General features: G+C 42.0%; 1 protein-coding gene and 1 pseudogene across 2 annotated transcripts in view; one reads left to right on the forward strand and one right to left on the reverse strand.

Moving 5' to 3' along the window:
- Positions 1 to 8,179: 8,179 nt before the first annotated feature.
- On the forward strand, positions 8,180 to 22,573 carry LOC118250053 (aldo-keto reductase family 1 member B1-like; annotated as a pseudogene).
- LOC118250051 (aldo-keto reductase family 1 member B1-like) overlaps positions 22,131 to 23,168 on the reverse strand; it is a 35,691-nt gene continuing 34,653 nt past the window's right edge. For both annotated transcript variants that reach the window (XM_050715496.1, XM_035550680.1), the window contains exon 10: positions 22,131 to 22,770. In XM_050715496.1, the coding sequence (XP_050571453.1) occupies positions 22,728 to 22,770 (43 nt within the window). In that variant the 3' untranslated portion in view covers positions 22,131 to 22,727. The remainder of the gene's footprint in view (positions 22,771 to 23,168) is intronic.

Genomic DNA, 23,168 nt, shown 5'->3' on the forward strand with positions numbered 1-23,168 from the left:
TCACTGCTGCCTGCCCTTTCCAAAATTCAGGATGACACAGATTTGCTGGTTGTCCACAGCATTATATACAGAAAGAGGCTGAGCTCGTTACTGGTACTTAATAACAAGCAATACTGTAGTTCACTTTATTGCAAATTTGGGGTCACTGCTTACAAGACTGTGTCTGGGAGACATATGCTGAGGAAGACTGACCGTGAGCCCTGTGAAAAACTGCTATGCCTGGAAGGTGTGTGGAAACTAAAATACAGCGTCTGCATTTGAAGAAAAATAAGGGTTGCACTGTGTAAAAAATACAGCTTTCCTTTTCCACACTTTTCACTCTGTTGTACGACACAGCAGAGAGTGCTGCTGAGAGGCTATGGGCCACACTTGCAGAGCTCATACACTGGAGCAATTCCACCTCAGAAGTATTCAAGATATAACTAACAGCTGAGAAAATGAGACTAAACCTTCCCAGGGCGCTTGGCCCCTGCACTGGAGATATAAAGGCTTTATTGTCAGGTTTCTTGTCAGCTTATATTGCTTCCAGAGCCAGCCGGGCCATGAGAGGAGTGACAGTGTGCAAAATGCGTTGCATATAGATTCAAAAACTCCACCAGACCTGCGCTGCTTTTGTAAAAAGTCACCATGGATGCCTCTGCATCCACAGCAAAGTTTGTGCGCTAGATAAACTGCATATGAATGACTCTTAATTAAGTACATGGAATTAAATGCTAGGCAAAACAGTCTGCGCTGAGATTCCATACCCTGCAAAATAGCTGTATACACATATTTATATATATAAAATGTGGAGTCCACATTACATAGGGGCAGGGTATGGAAAAGCACCTCCTGGATTTCTGCCAGAAGTGCCAACACAGCCATAGAGTCCCTTCGAAGGAGTTGGGATTATTTGCCCCATGCTAGAGTCACTGTGCAAATGAAAGCTAGCACAGGTAGCAAAGTCCTTGAAAAGCAAGATAAAGCCAGGAATAAATGGGTGGAAATATTACTCTAAATTCTGGTAAATCTTCATTTCCTTTTTTTTTTTGTTTGTTTTGGGATTACTGAGTCTTAAGGGAAAGAGTCTGTGACATAGCAATAGAGCAGTAGTAAAACACACAGATTGTCTGCTTCATCTCTGGCACTCATGCCCAGATCCAGATATTCCTCAGTTTCAACAAACACATTAAAAAATAGAAAATTTTAAATAAATATGTACGTATTGATGTTATATGATGATATATCATACCTAGTCTCTAAAGGTTCTATATGTTGCAAATCCCCAAATTATGTATGGAAGTAAAAGAGAAACAATCCTTGACGTTTTACTTCCAGTATAATTTTAATTCACAGGAGTCACTTATTAACTATTTATCACTGGTGTTTACACAGAAACATTGAACAGAAGCGTTCTATGTTTAAAAAAGGTCTGCAAGAAAGGAGCCATCCTAATATGGAATAAAAAACCAGGGGTTAATAAGATTGTAGTTACTCTAAACTACAATGAAGTGTGTAATGCACATTTGGACTTAGCATTACTAATAATTTTAATAACAATGGCTTTACTGATAACTAATAGCAGACCACAATAACCTGTTTTGTCTGACTGATAGAGCCCAGTAATGAATCCCATGATAGCACTCCTGGGGACGAGCTGTAGTTTTCAGGCATCTTCTTCCCACAGGGTTCTCCTTTGCTGAGGAGCTCTCAAGTGCAGTCCTCACTTGTCCTCAGAGGGATGTCACATAAAAAGCCAGCTTTCAGTCAGCAACCTGGGGTTCAAACTGGTGCCTATGGTTTGAACTGCAGCTTTATTTATTTTTTCACCATTCCCCACAACATTCTCCTCAAGAAACTGGCTGCTCGGGGCTTGGACTGGCGTACGCTTCGCTGGGTTAGAAACTGGCTGGATAGCCGGGCCCAGAGAGTTGTGGTGAATGGAGTCAAATCTGGTTGGAGGCTGGTCACAAGTGGTGTCCCCCAGGGCTCGGTACTGGGGCCGGTCCTCTTTAATATCTTTATCGATGATCTGGATGAGGGCGTCCAGTGCACCCTCAGTAAGTTTGCAGATGACACCAAGCTAAGTGTGTGTGTCGATCTGCTCGAGGGCAGGAAGGCTCTGCAGGAGGATCTGGATAGGCTGGAGCGATGGGCTGAGGTCAACTGTATGAAGTTCAACAAGGCCAAGTGCCGGGTCCTGCACCTGGGGTGCAACAACCCCAAGCAGCGCTACAGGCTGGGAGATGAGTGGTTGGAAAGCTGCCTGGCCGAGAAGGACCTGGGAGTATTGGTTGATAGTCGGCTGAATATGAGCCAGCAGTGTGCTCAGGTGGCCAAGAAGGCCAACAGCATCCTGGCCTGTATAAGAAGCAGTGTGGCCAGCAGGGCTAGGGAAGTTATTGTCCCCCTGTACTCGGCTCTGGTGAGGCCGCACCTCGAGTACTGTGCTCAGTTTTGGGCCCCTCGCTACAAGAAGGACATGGACGTGCTTGAGCGAGTCCAGAGAAGGGCGACCAAGCTGGTGAGGGGTCTGGAGAACAAGTCTTACGAGGAGCGGCTGAGGGAGCTGGGCTTGTTCAGCCTGGAGAAGAGGAGGCTCAGGGGCGACCTTATCGCTCTCTACAGTTACCTTAAAGGAGGCTGTAGTGAGGTGGGGGTTGGTCTGTTCTCCCACGTGCCTGGTGACAGGACGAGGGGGAATGGGTGAAAGTTGCGACAGGGGAGGTTTAGGTTGGATGTTAGGAAGTACTTCTTTACCGAAAGGGTTATTAAGCATTGGAACGGGCTGCCCAGGGAGGTGGTGGAGTCACCATCCCTGGAGGTCTTTAAAAGACGTTTAGATGTAGAGCTTAGCAATATGGTTTAGTGGAGTACTTAGTGTTAGGTCGGAGGTTGGACTCGATGATCTTGAGGTCTCTTCCAACCAAGAAATCTGTGTCTGTGTCTGTGTCTGTGTGTTTACTTTTTGCCTTTCTTGAAGCCAGCCACAGCCCTCAGGCATTTCCTATAGCTCTTCCTTTCAGGCAGCTTTTTCTTACTGCCCTCCTTTCATTGGACCCAAGTTTCTTGCCCTGCCCAAACTCAGGCCCAGGGAAATCGTAGCAATGTATTGTAGTGGGTTTACGTGGCAAGGTTTTGGTATTAGCTGGGTGGCCTCTGTGAGCAGGGCCCAGCAGCTGCCCCATGTCAGATAGGGGCAAGTTTAAGCCGGCTCCAACGTGACCCACTGCTGGCCAGAGACGAGCCAGTAATTGACACTGGATGGGCTTACTGGGAGAGCAGATTGAAGAAAGGGAAAAAAACCACTGCCGTGCAACACAGCTGGGAGAGAGGGATGAGACCCAGCCCTGCAGCCCCCCAGGTCAGTACAGAAGGCGGGCAGGAGGTGCTCCAGGCACGCAGCAGCAGTTCCCCTGTGGCCTGTGGAGAGGTCCCTGGTGGTGCAGGCTGTCCCCCTGCAGCCCATGGTCTCCCAGAGCTGTGAGCACCTGAGGGGAAGGGAACCCAGCAGCTGGCATTTCTTCTGGCAACGCAGCTTGTGACTGAAGCTGTAGGTGGAGGGCAGCATTTTCAAGTGCAAACAGTAACCTCAGACAACCTTTCAGAGGTATTTTATGAAGCAGTTTGTTTCAATATAGGGCTATTCAGCTCTGATCCCTTGCTGTTTCCCACACTGGCTGGTTTATGTTTTACTGGCTTGAAGCTGGCAGACAACAGGCACCTGCCTGCAAAAGTAGGCCCAGGAGTCACAAATGCTTTAAAGAGCTTGAAAGAGAACACATTTCTGATACAAATGTGGTCAAGAAACTGGAAATGTTTGTGAGGTAAATCTACCTGAATTAAGAAAACATAACAAACAGGATTATGGGTGGTGAAAAATGGAAGAAGAAGTTAAAGGCAAAGTGAACCACGACCTTCAGGCAGACTTAAGAAAGGGTGTTAAATAAGAAAGGGAGTTAAGTATTGTTTTCCAAAATAGACTCATGACTGAAAGCCCTCCCACTGGTGGGATGCATGGTTTGTTTCAGTGTGGAAATGTGCCTCACTGAGTGAGGTATTGCCAGGGCAGCAGTGCAGCTCCCCAGGCCTGCGCTGGTACTGGCAGAGCAGTGCCATGGTCAAGGTGGAGTCCCTCTCATTAGGGCTTCTCTTTTAGTTAGGGGTTCTCATTAATAGGTTATCCTTCGGCTTGTCCCAAAGATGCAGTGACTCGCACATCTTGATTAAAATCTTTGGACATAGGGTTGAGGTGCTGACTGCTGTGGAAAAGATCAAGGTGTAGGAAGGAGCTGCAAGAACATCTCCTGCATAGAGCTGTGCAGAAAAGGTCAGGCTGCAGGCAGAGGAAGACGCTACTGGTTGAGATGGGCACCAGCAACGACTGGGGATACAAGAGGAGAACTACCAGATGCAAAAATGTACAAATGTACAAAGTCCTCAAGGAAATCTGGTGCTGGAGGACTGGAGCTTGGTGCCACTGGGGACCTCTTGCAGGCAGCAGCAGGGTTGAGCTTGGCCACCTGGCTCATGGCTGCTGGCCTGTTGGGGCTCTGTGGGTGTCTGTCCTGGGGGTGCTGAATGTGCTCATGCTCAACCTCATGGCCTCTCAGACTTTGCTGTCTTTTATGTGTGCTAAATGCAAGACAATGGGTTTATGCTTTCAGATTAAATATATGCTGTGTGCAGGATCTGCGTGCAGCAAAAGGTGCTTGAATGAAGTGACCTGCACTGGGTCTCTGGGCATCTCTGCCTGTTGAAATGTGGTGTTACCCTGGGGCTGGGTTTTGCTGTAATAGGCAAAGAAGTGTCAAGGAAGGAAAAGTTCATAAATAGCTGGATAAAAATAAGTGTTTACCACTCATATCTTTGAAATAATTTCTTGCAAAATTTTAGGTAGTGCTCTGAAACCTCCAGGCTGGGGTCAAAACCACTCTACAAAAATGAGAAGCTTGTGGTATTCCAGAATAGACTGCTATTCTTCCTAAGCCTTGTAATTTTTTATGCAATTTATGCAAAAGTTTTTTCCTTGTGAATGGTAAACTATCCAATATATGACAGTGTACAAACAGATAAGGCTGTAAAGTAGCACTAACACAACATCAAGGATCACGACACTTGCCATTATTGATCATCTGTCTTGTAGATAAAATAATTTTGATTTTGAAGAATCACACAGAGCTAACACAATGGATCTTGAAAAGACAAAGTTTTATTTATACCTTAGCTCTTCTTTCAAGTGGGGGGAATGCTTGCTTAAAAGGACCATCTTTTCTCTGTGGTTCTTGACAAATCGCGTAGTGGAAATGTCAAAACGCTCCAAAAGTTTGTCATTAACAGCTGAATGGTAAATAATCCATTGTTTACTTGATTATTTTAAAGATACCAAAAAAAAAAATTATCAGAACATTTAAAATGTGTCAAACAATCAAGTAGTTTGACTTTTGATGAGATATTATTATTACATCCTGGGAATGCTAATATTAATCCTGAGAAATGCAGGAAGATTATAAATGAATGGGAAGAGGAAAAGCCATTTTTAGCTAATATCTGACTTTAAAATATTGTGTCATGCAGCAAATTATAGTACAGATAAGCCATCATTAAATCTCAGAATCTTATGCCAAAATGAAATATTATCTGTAGGCATGAAGCTCTGTGAGCAGATGAAGAAATCCTAGTGAAAATGTAAATGCACCTTCACTGGTGTGAATTCACATCATCACTGGACTGATATATTCCTAAATTGAGGCTGAAAATTTTGTATTTTCTGATATTAGAAATTACTTTTGTATGGTGAGCAAGGAGTTGGAGATTCCAAGATCTGTAGAATGACAAAAATGGTAATGATGGATAGCTGAGAAAAAAGTTGCTTGTAATGGAATATGTATGAATTGAGTGAACACCTCTTGTTCAGTGATTGATGGCAAACACCAAAGAAACTTTATTTCCTCTTTGAGAGAAAAGATAATGTTGATAAATCTGACACTTCCACAGTAAAACCTCAGTCAAGGGGCAGGGCAAAAACTACAGAGGGGCTTTAGATCAGGCAGAAACCCTTCAAAGCCCGTGATTTTGATGGTAAGGTTTGGCTACTTGATCCCTCCTGTGGGCAGAACTGTGCTTCCTCCTAAGACAAACAGCTTGGTGGCGCCTTCTGGTGATATGTTTGGGAGCAGTCAGATGAGACCAGAAATGGCTCTTCGGGGGTGTGTGAACTCCTCAAATATCACTTTTCTTGCAGAAAAGCATACACTATGAGGTATACAAAAAGCTGCAACCTCAGTCAATGCAATATGTGTAACTCGCACAACAAATTCACCCAACAAATACATGGAAGAAGTCCGCAGTAAATTTTGACATTCTCCAAAGGGTGAGATAAAGGCAAAATACCTTTTTTTTCTGTCACTTATTATATTCATCCTGTTCATTTTTTCCTTGCCTGCAGCCAACCACAAGGCAGGAGAGAGGGGCACTGCCTCTGGTCACACAGGTGACACCAATAAATGGCTGAGATAGGCAGAAGACTTTTCCAGCCATCTTCTCTTCGGGTCAGGAAAATGCACCAAGTCCTCTACAGAGTATTTCTTGCCTCTTTAAATATTTCAGGTATTGAAGGCTTTTTACACCTGTCTCCAGAAAATTTGTGAAGTGAGCAGGTAGTGATGACAAGGAGATTTTTTCTTAACTAGGCAAAAAAAAAAACAACCACCACCAACAACAAAAAAACGTACTGCAGAAGTAAAAAAATCTGTCTAGCCTATTTGTCTTTGTTCTTGCTCTTGGTGCTGTGTATTAGTATCCTAGCATGCTGTGTAGGTATCATCTTTGATGAACATATGTAAATATGGGAATTTAAGTGATGAGTGGTGGATTTGGAAATGGGAATCTACGTGAACTCCTTAGAGACCGAGGATAACTTTTCCATATGACAACAGATGAATACATAGCACTTTGCAGAAAAATAGTTTGGGTAGCTCTTTACTTGCAAATACTGTGGAAATGTATTTGGTTTAGGTAAGAGAGAATATTTAAGGATGTACTGAATTATAAATATAAAAGGAGAGAAGCATTTAAAAGGGGTGAAAGTGAGCTTATTAAGAAAGAAAAAAAGTGGATTGTCCCTTGAACTTGAGGCTGGAAACTAAGTATGTTGAATTGTAAGCTGCCAAGTCTATAACACACTGTTCAGTTACCATGGAAGTACGTTAAATTCTTCTTGTTATATTTTTTGGTCAGCTGATGCTAATTATTGCATAACTTAAGTGCAAATAGGGCTCAGTTCGTTTAACCCTTTCAGTCTTGATTGGTCTGCAGATACTAAGAAGCCTAAACGTAAATAAATAGATTTTAAATGAAGTGCCTTGTGTGAGGCCACTAATTCTAGGATTCATGAACTCTCTGAAGGAACCTGTTAGGACACTAACAGAAGGAAATTTTTGTTCATGTGATTTCTGTCACCACAAAATCTCTTATATTACTGCAATGAAAACGTGGCCCAAACCTACTGAGATTAATTAATTAAAGCTTTGTGATATCGAGGTACCCACACAACCTGCGCTGCAACTCCCTGTGTTTTGGTGGAACAACAGGGCATCCTCTTTACCCCGTCACCCTGATTTCAGAAATGTGAAGTCCTGTTCAGTGAGCACACTGTAATATAAAACAGATTATTTTTCCTGAAAACATCTTGCTTTACATAATGACAGGGTGTATTGTCACCATTGTCCTCCACTGGCTTCACCTCCACTCAAAAGCAGCACAGTTGCTGTTGTGGTTTCTCCCAGGGAGCTCTCTCCTGCACAGTGTCACAGAGTGTTTCGGGTTGGAAGGAACCCTAAAGACCGTTGAGTTGCAACCCCCCTGCCATGGGCAGGGACACCTCCCACCTGACCAGGCTGCCCAAACCCTCATCCAGCCTGGCCTTGAGCACCTCCAGGGATGGGGCATCCACAGCAAAGAGCCTCCCCGTGCTCCAGCAGCACCCAGAGATAAATACTCTGTGCTGTGTTGTCTACAAGGTGTTGTTGTTAGTCTGCTTTCCCATGACACACAAAGAGCAGTATTATTTATACATCAGAAGGGGTGGGATTGGGAAAGGCTGCAAAAATGAAAACTTGTGCAACTTTAAACTTGGTACTTGGTCATGTGTAGCCTCATGCAAAAAACAAACAAACAAAACCAAGAACCCCAAATCCTGCTGTGGTTTCCGTGTGATATCATTTTGAATTAAGTTGAACCAACCAAGCACCCTTTGTTTGGAAATACTTGGAAAACTGAAATCATTTTTAAAAGGTGATGTTATTAAGCTAAATGTAGGCAGTGGTTGTGGTTTTGAATCATGTTTCCATTTCAAGTGCCATTTTCCAGAACTGGTGTGCAGTCATCAAACTACTCTTCGGTGTCTCTGAGCCAAGAACTTGAAGTAATTTACTTCGGTCTCACATCCCGTGTTGTGTATTTTCCCCGGGAGGTGGCACTGTCTGTAGTGTTTTGCAGTCCTCTTGTGTCCCTTGTTCTGTGGCAACAAGAGGCGTCTTGTTCACGTGCAGGGCCGGCAGCCTTTCCAGGGACAGCTCATTTTCTTAGGCTGCTAGTATCTCAGACTGAAACTGCTTTTTATTTCTGGGTAAGTTAGAATTTATTTCAAGATACCTTGCTGTCTGAATGTGAGCATTCAATCCTCATAAAAAGGCAGATCAGCTTGGGCACCTCTTGTGACTGCTGTGGCAAGTGCCAAAGGGTTCACCTTATTCTGGAAAACCAACAAAAGCAAGATCCAAAATAGAGCACCTCATCATTTTGGGGTTTAAAGTCTCCAGATTTGGAGGACAGCAACCTTCTTTTTCTGTTACATACCGACTAGGTGACTTCCCCTCTTGTTTCAGTCTCTGCAAGGAAAAGCAAGAGAAGTGGTGATGTTTGCTATTGATGTTGGGTACCGCCACTTTGACTGTGCCTTCGTGTACCAGAATGAGAGTGAGATCAAGGATGCACTATGAGAAAAAATTGAGGAGGGCGTTTTGAGGTGAGAAGACCTCTTTATTGTCAGTAAGGTGCGTCCTTGAGTAACTCATCTCACATGAGGCCACTTCTCAGGAGGAGAGACAAGGTCCCAGCCTGCAAATGGAGCCAGGCTGGGAGTTAACTCCTTTCTGTCAGGTGTAAGCCTTTTGTGGATGGAGAGAAGGGAGAGGTCAACTCTTGAAAAAAATGGCTTGATGTGGGAGAGATTTTTTTGTAGTCGATATCCATTGTCAGCAATGGAGACAGGAACTGAGGCCATGCTCTCAGCTGCCTCTGAGATAGGAAGCCTGGCTATTGTACTTGTCGTCACTCCCGCTGCGCTGCCGGGCTCAGCCTGTTAACTCCCGGGTGTTATGTTTTGTTTTGGTTTTCCCCCCGACAACAATGGTAGGAAAAATAAAGTAACTTCTATCTGCTGGAAACTGGCAGGTTGATTTTTAATCAAAACTGGTTTAATCAAAACCAGTTTTGCTTTTAAATTCGTTTTGTTTGATTGTTGTCTAAACTGTTGTAATTTTAGAGCCTGTCTTATTTTACTTAGCAGACAGGTATTGCTGCAAATACAATACGGTGCACAGAACCGCACCTTCCTCAAAATGAGTTGTCCCGTACCGTGAGCTGCTTCTGTGGCCTCCCTGCCTGGGACGCTCTGGAGCCCTGAGGCTGGGAGAGGAGCTCCTGGGCTCTGTGTCCCCCCAGCTGTGGGGCACTTTCCATGAGGAGTCCCTGGTGAAGGAGGGGTGCTAGAAAGCACTCGCTGCCCTCCTGCTGGGTTATTTGGATCTCTACCTGATGCACTGGCCCATGGGATTCAAGGTATGAGGCTTGAACTCCCGTAAGCCCTGTCGGGGCTCTGCCACTTTTTCTTTTGGGACTGGATGAGTCGTTATTGCTCTCTAATGAAGAGCATTGTTAAACCTCATTAAGACATAATGATGAACCTCAGTACGCGTGCCCAGGAGGAAAGGTAAAGTCATGGCTGCTGAAGATAGGTCTCGTAGTACAAAATCACCTTATTTTCCCCTGCACAGCATTTCCATGTCATGGATCAAATCGCCATCCATATCACATTCCTCTTAAAGCCTGGGATTTGGCTGTTCGTTGCTTATCCAGGATCAAACAGTTGTGAATTCCCTTTTTTCTCTTCTCTCTCTACCCCCGGGTTAAATAAATCCTCACTTCCCCATTGTGTCACATCCCCAGACTTCCCACAACCCGACTGGAGCACATAAAAGTGTCTGCCCTTCCTCTGCCTGCAGGACGGATTCTCCAGAGACAGATTTTCTTGAAGATTACCGTGCTCATACAGTTCAGTGTTCTTGGCCACCTCTCTCCCCAGCACAAACATAAGCCAGGATATCCACCGTGTCTCCAGCTCCACTTGCTTGCTGGACTTCTATGTGATTCCTTTAACTACTTATAATTCAGTCTACCTTAAACACACTTTTCTTTTGCAATGACAGGCCGGAGAGGAGCTATTTCCTGCAGATGGCAATGGTATGATCGTTCCCAGTGGTACAGATGTTCTGAATATGTGGAGGAATGTTTGTTGACATGATGAAAAATTCTTGCTAGTTTGAAATAACAGCCTGAAAACTTCCCACTGACCACACTGGGAGTCGCCTGGGGAGAATTTCCAACGTGAAGAATCCCAGATTGCCAATTGCTCTGTGCCCTGGGGCTTCTTCTTGTCTCACTTTGCCAAAATTGAGGTATTTTTCTGCCTACTGCTGGGTGGGCATGGCAGGAGGGAAGCTGAGCGCATGCGCCCTGCAGCGGCTGGAGCTGCCTGGTCCTGGTGGCTGGGTGCGTGAGTCCAGACCTGGGCGCAGGCACCAATTTCTGCTTGCTGTTGGTTTGGGCCCTCTGCCCCCCCCGTGCTCAGCATGGCCAGGTCAAAAGAGGACCAGAGACTCGCCAGTCAAAAGGATTCAGTGATGCTTTTCCCCTTCTGTCTTCTGTCTGACCCCAAGAACAAAGCACGATTTTGTTTCTTGCGTAAAGGAAAAACCTGGTCATGTCAGGCTGCTGCTTATGATAGCAACTTCAAATGAATAGGATTTCTGTTTTGCTAGAGGTGTATCTTCTGCTCTGAAGGCAGTAAATAAATTTTCTCTTGCTTCTTCTGTGTTGGAGGTGCCAAGCTAATTAAGGCTGTCAAACTGTTTTATTGTTAGTGTGAAAGAAAATAGGAGGTGGCAGGAGTGTAGCTCTGCTTGTGCTCTACAGCCACAGCTAAGTGGTATGGCTCCCCTGGGAAATTCATCAGCAGTGAGGATCAGGTTCTCTGTTCTGGCTCTCCCAAAATAGCTCCTTGTTCAGCCACTCTGTTCCAACTACAGGCTTTTTATTACGGGATATTTATTTTGTTAGCTGAGGAATTATTCTAAAAAAAAAAAAACTCATATTTTGGAAAAGAAGGTCTACTTAGGGATAGCATTTCAAAATAGCTGCATTACACTAAAATAATTACAGTGTAATAATTGTTAATCAGGAATAGAGCTGTTGTTTTTATGTATGATGACACTTGATGTGAGACTCTGAGTCTTTGACCAGGATCCCAATGTCCACTGTGCTGTACGAATGCCACATCACAAGAGCATCCCAGCTGTGATGAGTTTTCACTGAAGTCTTTCTGCAGGCATTTTTTCCTTATGGGGAAAAAAAATCCTAATTCAATAACAAATCTGATTCTGTGCTATTTCTAGACCAAGGAAGAGGTGGTGGATGTGTGGGAATGGTAAAAGCCATCAGAATCTCCAGCTTCAACTGTAGACAGATAGATCGGCTCTTGAGCAAACCAGATTTAAACCACAAACCTGCAAATAATCAGGTAAATTCTTCTTCACCTCGTCAGTACTTGCATCATACCCATCTGTGGTGTTGCATTTAGCAGAACGTGTCTGGCCATGCTTTTATGCCAGGGGTGTGCTTTTTGATATCCCTGTGAGAATACACCTGTATTTGGCTGAATTATCAAGCAATGGAAAATGCAGGACTTTTGTTCTGTGCCCTCACTTGCACAGGAAGCTGCAGTTACACAAGCCTGTGGTGCAGCTGGCTTACAAAGCTTCACCTTACCTCTGACTGCAGTGCCAGGCTCCTGCGGGCCGGGAGCTGAGCTCTGCAGCTGAGGTTGTGGGGCAGGAGGCTGCCCCTCTCTGCTCCTGGTGCCCCCACATGCATCCCACGTGCTGGCAGGGATCGGAGCTGGCTACACCACTGGTGGGTCGGGCAGGACTGGAATAGGTAGGGCTGGATACGATGATGGGTGGGTGCTCCAGCTGGACGTGGACACCTGGAGCTTGGAGTCCATTCATATGGGACTGTGAGAAGTTATGAAAGGTGTGGCAGGGAGCTGTAAAGGGAAACTAATGTATGAAGATCGGGCCTTGCTGGGCAGTTGAGAAGAAGGGGAAACAATCTGGAATACTGGCTGACACTCTTAAAAACCATGTAACTGCACAAGAGCAGTCTTTTCAAAGCTCATGTGGAGTTAGTAGGTCACCATACCTATGTTTAACCTTGAAGTCTCTTCTGTGTTTGAAGAAACTATCTTCTTATTTTTGTAGATTGAGAGCCACCCATACCTTCCTCAGGAAGAGCTGATTAAGTTTTGCCAGTCCAAGGGGATCTCTGTCACTACATACGCTCCAGTCCCTTGGAGCACCCAACTGGCCATGGTAAGAATGCTTTGTGAGACGATTTCTCACACATATATTGGAGCCAATATAATGACCAGAATCAGTGTGTTGATAAGCCCTTACAAAGTAAAACTGATATAACTAGAAAAATGCTTGACAATTTCTTAAAAAGGACAGACAGAAACATTTCTCATGCTTATTGTGATATCCAGTCCACTAATTCGCTCCTGTGCTGTTACTAGATCTTCATGTTTAGGAGAAAAAGGATCATTTGGTTGGTGAAAGTTGTGAAGATAATTCTTAATTGAACTTTGGTGAGCTTATTAAACACATAAGAAAACTTCTGATCTAAAAAAACACCAACAAACAAACAAAAGCCAAAGCACCACACACTTGCAAAAATAGGAAGCATGATGTCCTGCTGAGACCTGAGGTTTTTAAATGGCTGACTTGAAGAAATTTGCTTTTATTCCAGTCTCCATGGCTTTCTCTGACCTGGGACTTACCAGAGAAACTGTGCTTATGAATGATGGGACAACTGCCCACTGCTCATTGTATTTTCCCCTGCAACACGTAGTTTACCAACTTGTGCCAAAGTAACTATTTACAAAGACTTTATGGAAAGTTGAGTTCCAGCTGTCTCATCCGGAATGTAACACTTTAAAAATATTCTAAGACTAGTTTTAAAGACCTAGTGTTAGATGATTGTTAATGATCACCAATGTCTGGATTTTAACTGGTGGGCTGTAATTGGCACACTAGCCACTTCTACACACAGCAACCCTGGGCAATTCTGAATTCTTGTTCAATGCACTCCCATGTTGTCATCTCAACTTGAGAAAAACAACAATTAAACGACTTCATGCAATAATTAGGAAGTGCTTATTTTAGTGCTTTTTCTGTGTTTTTCCTATGTAAATCATCTCTGATCATCAGTAGAGCTGCTCCCTGTAGCCATGTAGGCAAGTATGATTTTCAGCTTTCAGAAGATGGGCAGAACTTCTCAGCTTTAATTCTCTGTTCTTTCAGGTGCTCATCCAGCTCTGTATTCAAAGAAATGTGAGTGTAATTCCTAAATCTGTCACTCCACACCATATTGAGGAAAATTTTAAGGTAAGAGGGTACCATACAAAATTCTTAGCGGTGTTAGTCTTACACAGAGAAATCCATTCTGCCAGTGGAACAAAGTATCCCCCTTCACACCTAGAACTGCAAAAAACTTTTGTTTGTCAGATACCATGCAGGTTACTTCTTTATGAATGATAGATATTATTTTAAAAGTAAGGACCTGAGACTCCATCATTAAAACAGATCAAGAAAGAAATAGTAACTTTTCCACCTGGTGATGTAAAAATGATGCAATTAGGCTCCCACCAGCATTATACCTTTGACATTATTTCATTATTCACTACAAACACCCATCCATTACATGCTTTCTAGTGCTTCAACAAATACAACACTTTTCTACTTCTGTTTTTGGTATTCTTTCTGCAAATGAACTTATATTTGTCTTTTTGCAAATCGGTATAAACCAGCTGTTTGGGATCTTTTTTTCAGGTGTTTGACTGTGAATTGGCTAAAGAGGAGATGAAAACCTTCCTCACCTTCAAGAAGCAATACCGAATCTGTGCATTAAGTGAGTGAGTACCTCCCTCTTCCCCTCCTCCTCTGTCTTTCAGCAGGATTGGATGTTGGATTGCATAACCTCTTAACAGACATACTTTGATAGCCTCGCTTAAAGAAAGGGGTAACCTTAGCCAATACCTGACACATCCGTATCTTTTGGAATCCAGCACCAGCGTTTATTAGAGCACTGTCCATGCTCTAATATGCGGGGACATTGTATATTAAGACACCTGTAATGGATTTCAGACTAATGCCTGAAAATCAAAATCAGTTGGAAATTTTTAAAAAAAAAAAGGGCATTTTTTTTTCTTGTTTTCTTTGGCTACTTTATGTAACAGACAGTCACTGTAAATAAACTCCATTTTAAGAATGAGTTGCAAATTTTTTTTGAAGTGAAAAGCTGTGCCTGTGTGTTTATGCCAACATTATTAGGGCAGCATCTAGATATCAGAACAGTTATATACAGACTTAGCAAGATCTGCCATTTATTGTTTCCCTAGGTTTACTCGCTTATCTAACAGAATTCTGCAAACTTGCAGTTCATCACAAGAGATTATATATGTATTGCAGAGAAGTTTGGCAATTTCCACTATGCAAACGTTATCTTATCTTCTGAGAACGAGGTCATTGGCATATGTGAAGGTTACAGAGCATGAACTTGCACTACCCTACGTAAGGTAAGCAGGGTTTGTTTTTATTGCAGTTCACAGTTTTAGCTCTGGAGAGCTTTCACTGGGGCAGGGGGGAAAGCTCTTTTTTTCTCAGCTTTAAGACTATATGATATGAGCATTTTAATTGTATGCTCTCTTTCTGATGCGAAAACCCCAAGGACCATCTTTTTGGAGGACTAATGTGGGCATTATCTTCAGATCCTTCAGGGATCTGAAGGACTATATTTCATTGTTGAAGTGATTTGTAGTGCTTCAGGCATATTAAATCACAGCAGAAGTTGAATATGTATCGCACAAGATGGAAGAACATAGTTCATGGGACTACTGAGGAGTAAACTCCAAGCAGGCATGAGTTTGCTTTCTTTAGTATCAACTACAGTTCTATCCCTCCTTTATCTGTATCTTTACTTTGATCTTGTAATTGTTCTCAGTTGTAACAAAATACATATTGTATTAGCATTTAGTAATGACAGTTAAAGAAGTTTAATAATCCTGAACCCCTGGGACTTGTGAAAAGCAGCCTTCATCATAAACAAATCATGACAAACTGTAAAGAAACCTAAAGATTCTCCTAGTACTTATATTTTTGGACAACAGGTCAAAACATGCTAACTAGTTTTTAGTTGTTAATATAAGAGTCTTCTGATGTTAAATTAATTATGAGTAGACAATGTGATTTCAGATTGTTACCAAGTTCAGTAATTTCACTGTAAATGATTGACAACACTTCAGAGGACACTAAGTTATATTTCTGGAGCAGTTTTCTTAATGAGGTTTCCACTTTTATGAACTGCTAAATACTAACAAACTAGTAGGAGATCCGTATGTTTGGTTTATTGTATCTACTAGTATATAAATACTGCCTTTATCAGTAGAATACCTGCAGTTCAGAGTGTGCATCTCTCCCAGCAAATTCAGTCTGATAAAGGACACAGGAATTATTTTGTTTGGCAGCAGTCTTATTTAACAAACACAATTTGGGCAGGTTTTAGAAGCCAGGAGTAGGTTTTCACCCTTATATCATTCCCTTGATACCATTTTGTGTTTTGACCCAAAGGATGTTACTGAACGTTGGTTTTGGGGTGGGGAGTCAGTGTTGCTGCAGCCCATGCATCTGCTCAAGTTTTAATGAAGTATCTGTTAATCAAGACTTCTTGCTCTTGAACTCTCACCCACAAAACTCCTGTAAGCCCCTTGGGCTCTTTCAGTCCAGTAGGACAATGTGGACCAGCACTGCCTGCAGAGAGGAAGGATGATTATGTAATTAAGGTTCAGGGCTAGGATACAGACCTCATGGATATCCTTTGCCAGCTGATCTTCTTTGAAGTTGAGGTTTTTAAGTCTATTAAGGAAGTGATGACATATCTTTTAGCTACTTTAGACTCTTACAAAATGCTGTAATAACAGGTGCCCTAGAACTGGGAAAGCAATTCTGTCAAATTAGAAGAGTTGCTGTAGGAAATTAAAGTGCTGCTCTGAAACATGCATCAGCCATTGACCCCAAACAGTTTAGTGTAGTAGTATGGACAGAAAAATGCTTGCAACAGACACTTTTTTTTTGCCCCAATATGCTAAATTGAGAAGGTCAGTTACAGTACATCATCATAACCCCAGTTAGAAAGTAAGCTGCATGGAACAGGCCGTGCTTCCCAGGATTGAAGACTGTGGCCTTGTTTCTGTCAGAAATACTCTGAGAGGAGAGCTGGAGCTTTTCTGAAGCAGCAGTCAGGCTGTCAATCCACAGCAGGAGGAGCAATGCTCACTCAAGGCTGTGGTGCACAGCCTATCTTGAAACATACTCTGCTTCAGAGGAATTTAACAACATTCCAACTTAATCACAAGTATCAAAGTTATTTACAGGATGTTTATACAGTGTAGTAGGCAGGAAGTCAGACTACATGATCACAGCAGCCATATAATAGTAAAAAAAAATTCAAAACAAGCTAGAAGCCAGAGATTGTTCATTTGTTTTTACAGACAATAGTTTGTGGTTTTTTGTTTTTTTTTTCCAGCTGCAGAGACTTTACCAGAGGTAGGAGAAAAGTTGGGTGGTATCTGTTATGGGGCAATAAGGTATCTTCTATTTTGCAGCACAGCTGCAGCCATACAACTTAAAGACAAGATATCCTTCTGTCAGACTACTGGTGCCTCACAGCAGCCCACAACAGTAGCAAGCCTGCTGTGGGCTGCTTGAGAAGCACACTTTCATTGCTTCACCAGTTCCCTTATTCCAGCAGGTGTCACCAGGGCATTGCTCTAATTACAGAGATCTGTAGAGAGGAAACCACTAAGCATGATCACCCTGTATTCAGTTTTTTCAGTTTTGAGGATTCCAAAAATCTGTTCTCTTCGGTTTTTGCAAGTTCAGCCTTTGCTTTACATAGAACCTGCTTGTGAAGAAAATAAGAATCGCCAAGACAGGCAAGGAAAAACTTAAGATTCTTTTAGAGCTATTGTAAATTCAATTGACAGGAGAGGAAAGAAGTTGAGTAAGATCCTTGAACTAGCAGTTCCTCTTCCCATGTGCCTACTTCCTCAGCAGCACAGTCACCCACTTTCTGTTGGAACTACAGCAAGAAGATTAAATTATCCCAAATCATTATCAGTTTCCATCAGCTATGTGACAGTGCTCTTAAAGCAAACCTTCAGCTACATCTTTGCGAGTCAGCAGTGAGGTTATCCGTAGCACCACACTGAACCCAATGAATGGACGATAGCTTAGCTTAGCATTTTGCCTTTGTATCACATGTTGTCCCATGACTTGAGCTTTTATTGTGCAGTTCATCCATTCCAGTATAGTCAGCCCTTCATTAACAGTTCCAAAGGGGCTGGGTGAAAAAATAACATTATGCCCATGTTTTAGAGGAAAAACATGGGAACATAGCTAAGGAACAACAGGTAAAATTCAGAACATTTTGCTGCTCAGGTTTTCCATCTAATATAATTCTAAGCTTTTCCACTATTTGTATTGAACTCAGTATCATTCAAAAGCAACCAGAATGAGAAGAAACATTAAGGCAGATCTGTTCCACTATGAACTTTTTTTTGCATTCAGTCCTGCACAAAGAGTTCTAGCCCATACTTCCCTCTCAGAAAGATTTATAGAAGACTTAATAGGATGATCAATAGCACAGGAGTAATTTCAATTGGGAGCAATTAAAGTAGGCTAAGACTCTTCTTGATCAGATACCAATGCAAGGAATTATGACAGAACATTACAAAGTCTGGAGCAGCTTGGAAAATGTGAAAGGAGATCACCAGCTGCTATCTCCTCCACCATAGAAGTCGGAAGCATCAAATGAATCTTGCAGTAGACAACTTCCAAACAAATAAGACAGCAATTCTTCACAAAAGCACGTGGTTGTAAAAGTTATTACCTTGTGAATCTTATACTCAAAGGGAACTGAAAAAGGAAGTTAACCAATGGCTGTTAAACATTAAATACCTTAAACTGCAGTCAGACTATTCAATGAACACCACTATAACACTCTACGTACTCACCTTAGAAAACTGGTTTTGGCCGTAGTTGAATAGGATGCTGCAGTTGGTAGACATTTAATCTGGTTTAGTTCAGCTGTTTTTATGAACAGCTATCAGCTGTAGTCAGGCTTATTCTAGCAGAATAACTGCATGTCAAGTAAAACAGTTTAAGGAAACAATCAGTTAAGAAAACTTATATTAAGCTGAATATGCAGTCTAGATTTTCTGAAGACTTTGAGCAAAATGTAGTCTTGCAAGTATTTGTACTGATGGTCCCATGCCATACACTTTAATGAATTAAAATGCGAGAGCAACGTGACCTGTGAAAGGGTTTTGAGTGGCTTCTCCATTTAAATGAGCAAGGCCCTGCCAGAATAAGACTCAACTCTATACTTTAAGTGATCAAGGACAAGGCTGGGTATGTCTGGTGTGTTACAAATAGCTACTGACAGTTTACAGTTGATAAACTAGGGATTAAGTGATTAAAAAGAAAGTTATTTGTCCCAAGTCAACTGTTCTGTGCCCCAAAGATCTCAGTTTTCTAGTAATACCTTCACCTTGGTGAATACATGAATACAAGGAGTATCCTGAGGAGTTTCCTGTGGCCCAGTTTTCACAGCTCTGCACAAGCATTACAATATGCACTTGGATCAATCTCAGGAACAGCAGGAAGAGCCTTGTCTTCCCCAGAGGAAAGTAAAGACTAAGTTACAGAGTATTATATACGGAGTGGTTCCAACCAGCCAGGCTTGTGTTCCAATATCAAAAGTCAAGCCATTTTCTCCCAAAGCAATGTTAATTGCATGCTGAAATATACTGTACCTGTAAGACTGTTGGTGGTATCCCATCTCAAATCTGATACTGATGGCAGCTTCTTGTATTCTCCTCTGCTACCCAAACAAAACTTGGGTTTTGAAAAGGTACCCATTTCCCCAATAAACCAGTTCACCACTGCTCTTGGCTACTACTGAAATGCATCTATTCTCTCAGAGAAATCTTCTTTTAACATGAAAAAAGACCTGCTAGTCTAGTATTTCAAGTAGTAAGAGTGCAACTGAAAAAAACACATGAATTTTGAGTGCAAGTACTAATTCTACAGGTCCTAGGACTGATCACATCTTGTTCTTAATTTTTCCTGTGAGCCAGCTGGACTTCCCTTCCTAGGGGTCCTACAGTAGGACACTGGCTTAGCTGTTGCAGTGGTGTCCTGAGAAAATCTAGTTAAAAATGTCAACAAGGTGGAGTTGAACTACAAGTCCTTAAATTGAGAAAGAACAAAAAAAAACATTTCATTGTAAGAGCTACAAGATTGTATTTGTCCTTAAAAGTTTCTTTGATCAGAAGTCCAGAGATCTGTCAAGTCACAATAGAAAAACAAATGCTGTGAACAGCTATAGCAGGAAGAACTCAGTTAGCAGGAATGCTAGGCTCCGGATATCGTATTCTTTGATCATTCCACTTTACCTTTTAGGAGATGAAAGGAAATCTCTACCCTGCTATGTAGAGAGAGTGGCCCAAGCATGGGGTTTAAATTAAATGAAGACTTGGCTGTAGTCTAGAAGACTGGCTCTTCCCATTTCAGCCTTGTTTAATTATAACTGGCCTTGAAGAATTATAGAAAGATTATAGAAAGTTAAAAATTAAAATTAAAAAAGAAAACCTTGTCATTGATCTCTCTCGCTCCCTTCCTACTCTTCATCCTCTGTCAACAGCCAGCTTTCTGTTCAAGCTTAGGCATCATTGTTTCTTCCCTTGGATATTTGTTTATCCTCCATCCCACTCATATTTCACCAAGGATCCAAGTACTCTATTAGTTAAGTACTGCCTTGTGTCCCAGAATGACCCTTTCCAAATTCTTCCCCCTTAGGTCATCCAGCAAAATACAGAGAAAGCCTGTTACAATACCACCCCTCTCCGAGAGCTTGCTGGTCCTTCCCTCTGCTGCAGGGCTGTCTGTCTGAAAGTGTTCTCCAGTAAAATTCCTACTCGGAGAATGGAAAAATTCCAGGCACAAACTTCCAGAAAGTTAGTGAAATGAAAACAGAGGAAATGAACAGAGCCTGATGTACTATTTTGGAGTCGCTTATCCGCAATATAACTCCTTGCTGGAACACTTGGCACAAAGATGATATTTCCAAGCAAGTCAACACCGCCACAAACAGTTTTCTGCCACAGCTCAGACTAATCTAAGAACATTAGCTGGTCTGCTTTTTCTTGATGCCTCTAGGCTTTTATTTATTGCATTATAGATATACAGAACCACTTTTGGAGCTGAAACTTTTTGTATTTGCCTTTAAGACCAGAATTTACAGTGATTATAATCAATTTATGTTAGGAAAATCAGCAATGGAGAAGAATACTGCTTAGAGTCAGACACTAATTCTCTCCTCCCTCCCTGCTGCATTTAAAGTTAACTCAATCTTGTCTGATGAGGCTGTTGTAAATTATTCTGACCAAATATGTATTGCACAAAGTCTGACCTCAGCTATACTGGAAAGATTTTAAAAAGCATTTGAGGTTAACAAAGGTGGTGTACCCTCCCCCCCACCCCATATAATGGTCGTTTCAATTCATCAGAAAGGCAAGTTTTAAATTAGCATGACTCCTCAGTACCTTTTTTTTTTTTTGTCAGAACCAGGAAACAAGCTTGCTTAGAGTAATACTCTGAGAACAGCTGCATTAACTGGGCAGTAATGTTTTATTACTGTGCCTTTCAAGCTAGCAGAGTTCACCTGAAGGTAGGATTCTGGTTCCATAATTGCACAGCATACCTTAAGCTCACTGCTTAGGGGTAATCATGCCTTAACAGTTCTGTTATCTCCTTCCTTCATCCCTTCAGAAAGAATGCTCTTCCTGTCAGGACTACACACCCTCCTTCAGAGGAAGGTTCACACTCTAAATCAACTCAGACCTTGGAAAGAAATTTGTGAGAACACTCAAGAAAGTCACCCCAACACTAGCCACCATTTTTACATCTGTCTAAATGCATGTTGTGAATAGACTTAAGCAGCTCTCAGAAGGCAACAACTTGAGAATCTTTACCAGCATGTATTGTGAGAAAAAATAAAGCAAAGGATATCTCATGTGTCAAAATGTGGCCATAAGCTTACTTCTGTACTCCCAAAACATGGTAGTAAGCTTTTGAACTGCCAGCTCATGATGCAGGAGGTTTCTTGGAAATCCATTTTGTGTTATTTGCAGCTGTTGCTTGTACAAGCACAGAAGTCTTTCCTGCATCACGTGCTGCCTTCCTGGAAGGTGCGTGTTTTCTATTGTTTACTTAAAACATCCCATAGGATTCTGTGTAGGCTTAATGTCTTTAAAGGAATGAGTTTTCTACTAGCCCAAATATACTGCCAGTTTAGTAAAATAAAGATTGATTTAAACATTAATTTAAACATTAGTATATTAACTGTCAGACATATTGGAAGAGCAGTATTTAAAAAGAGGCTCAAGTAGGTTACTCAATAGCCAAAGGTAAACCTGTGGCCACTGATACACACTAATGCATAACACTCATGCATTCCACAAGCAGTAGCATGAGTTCAATAGCTAGCTAGCAGGTTACACTTGAGAAGCTAACGTCAACTGCAGTGATTTCTATGGGGGACAGTAGTTTTCCTTGAAGTTGTGTAACCAGACAGCTAACATAATACAGCTACTCTACACTACCATTAAGAGCACTGCTGAAATAACCATCTCATTACACGCAATAATGAAACTATTTTATTATAAGCAAACCCAGCTTTTATAACACCAAGAAACCACGACTTATACACTTTTCAAAGAGCTACCCATGTAGCAACTGCTATACTTAAAAAAATCAATTGGTACTTCCAATTAGAGGAAAAAAAGCATGGAGCGTTACAAAAAAAGACAAAATCAAACCCAGAAGTAGTTAGAAAATATCTGACCTCAACTTAGTTATGCAAAATCTGTCATATCCTGGTCCTTCCAGACAAGAAACATCACTAGCTACAATTCACAATATTCCAAAGTAAGAGTGACTAGTAGCTCAAACTTTCTCAATGTTTTTTGCTTACCAATTCCAGACATGCAGTTTGGCAAAGACACTCTACTATAGTCCACACAGTGTGCTCTTCAGAAATATTTTAGCATGTCCTTCCTCAAAAGAAAACAAAACAAGAGCCACAAAAACCACACCCAAAGTCACTGGGTACACACACCGCGTCTTCGTGGGCAAAAAAGAGGGTTGATGCAGTGAGAAAGCTAGATAGACAACTCAAAGGCAACAGCAGAAGTGTATCTGAGAAGTCTGGAGAGAGGCAGGAAACTATCTTCAGTACTCTGCATTGAAAGGGTAGTCCTTGTGAGTTTTGCACCTGAAAGAAATCAAAGATTATTCTAACAGCTGAAAAATACTACATGCAGCTGTAATCCCTGCAGAGAATCAGAGGAGGAACTGAACTGTATAAACAGAGTCAGTTTCAGACTTCTGTTTTCTTTGGAGATGCATTTCATTTGTAAACAAAGATTCTCAAGTATCTTCCTTCCTGTTGTTCAGGCTGAGCACTTCAGGCTGTGGGACCTAGACACTTTGTAGATCACCAATTCAAGGTTTTACTGTCTACTGCCTAGAGGATCTTTTTTGCAATCTTTCAAAGACTTCGTATCTAGCTTTAGGCTTTTAAGTTGCAAATCCTCACATTACTTCTTGAATGTTCACCCCCTTCCCCAATAACCCATTAAGCTCATAGTGCCTTTTTTATAACATACCTAA

This window comes from Cygnus atratus, chromosome 1 (assembly GCF_013377495.2).
Source record: "Cygnus atratus isolate AKBS03 ecotype Queensland, Australia chromosome 1, CAtr_DNAZoo_HiC_assembly, whole genome shotgun sequence".
NCBI lineage: Eukaryota > Metazoa > Chordata > Aves > Anseriformes > Anatidae > Cygnus > Cygnus atratus.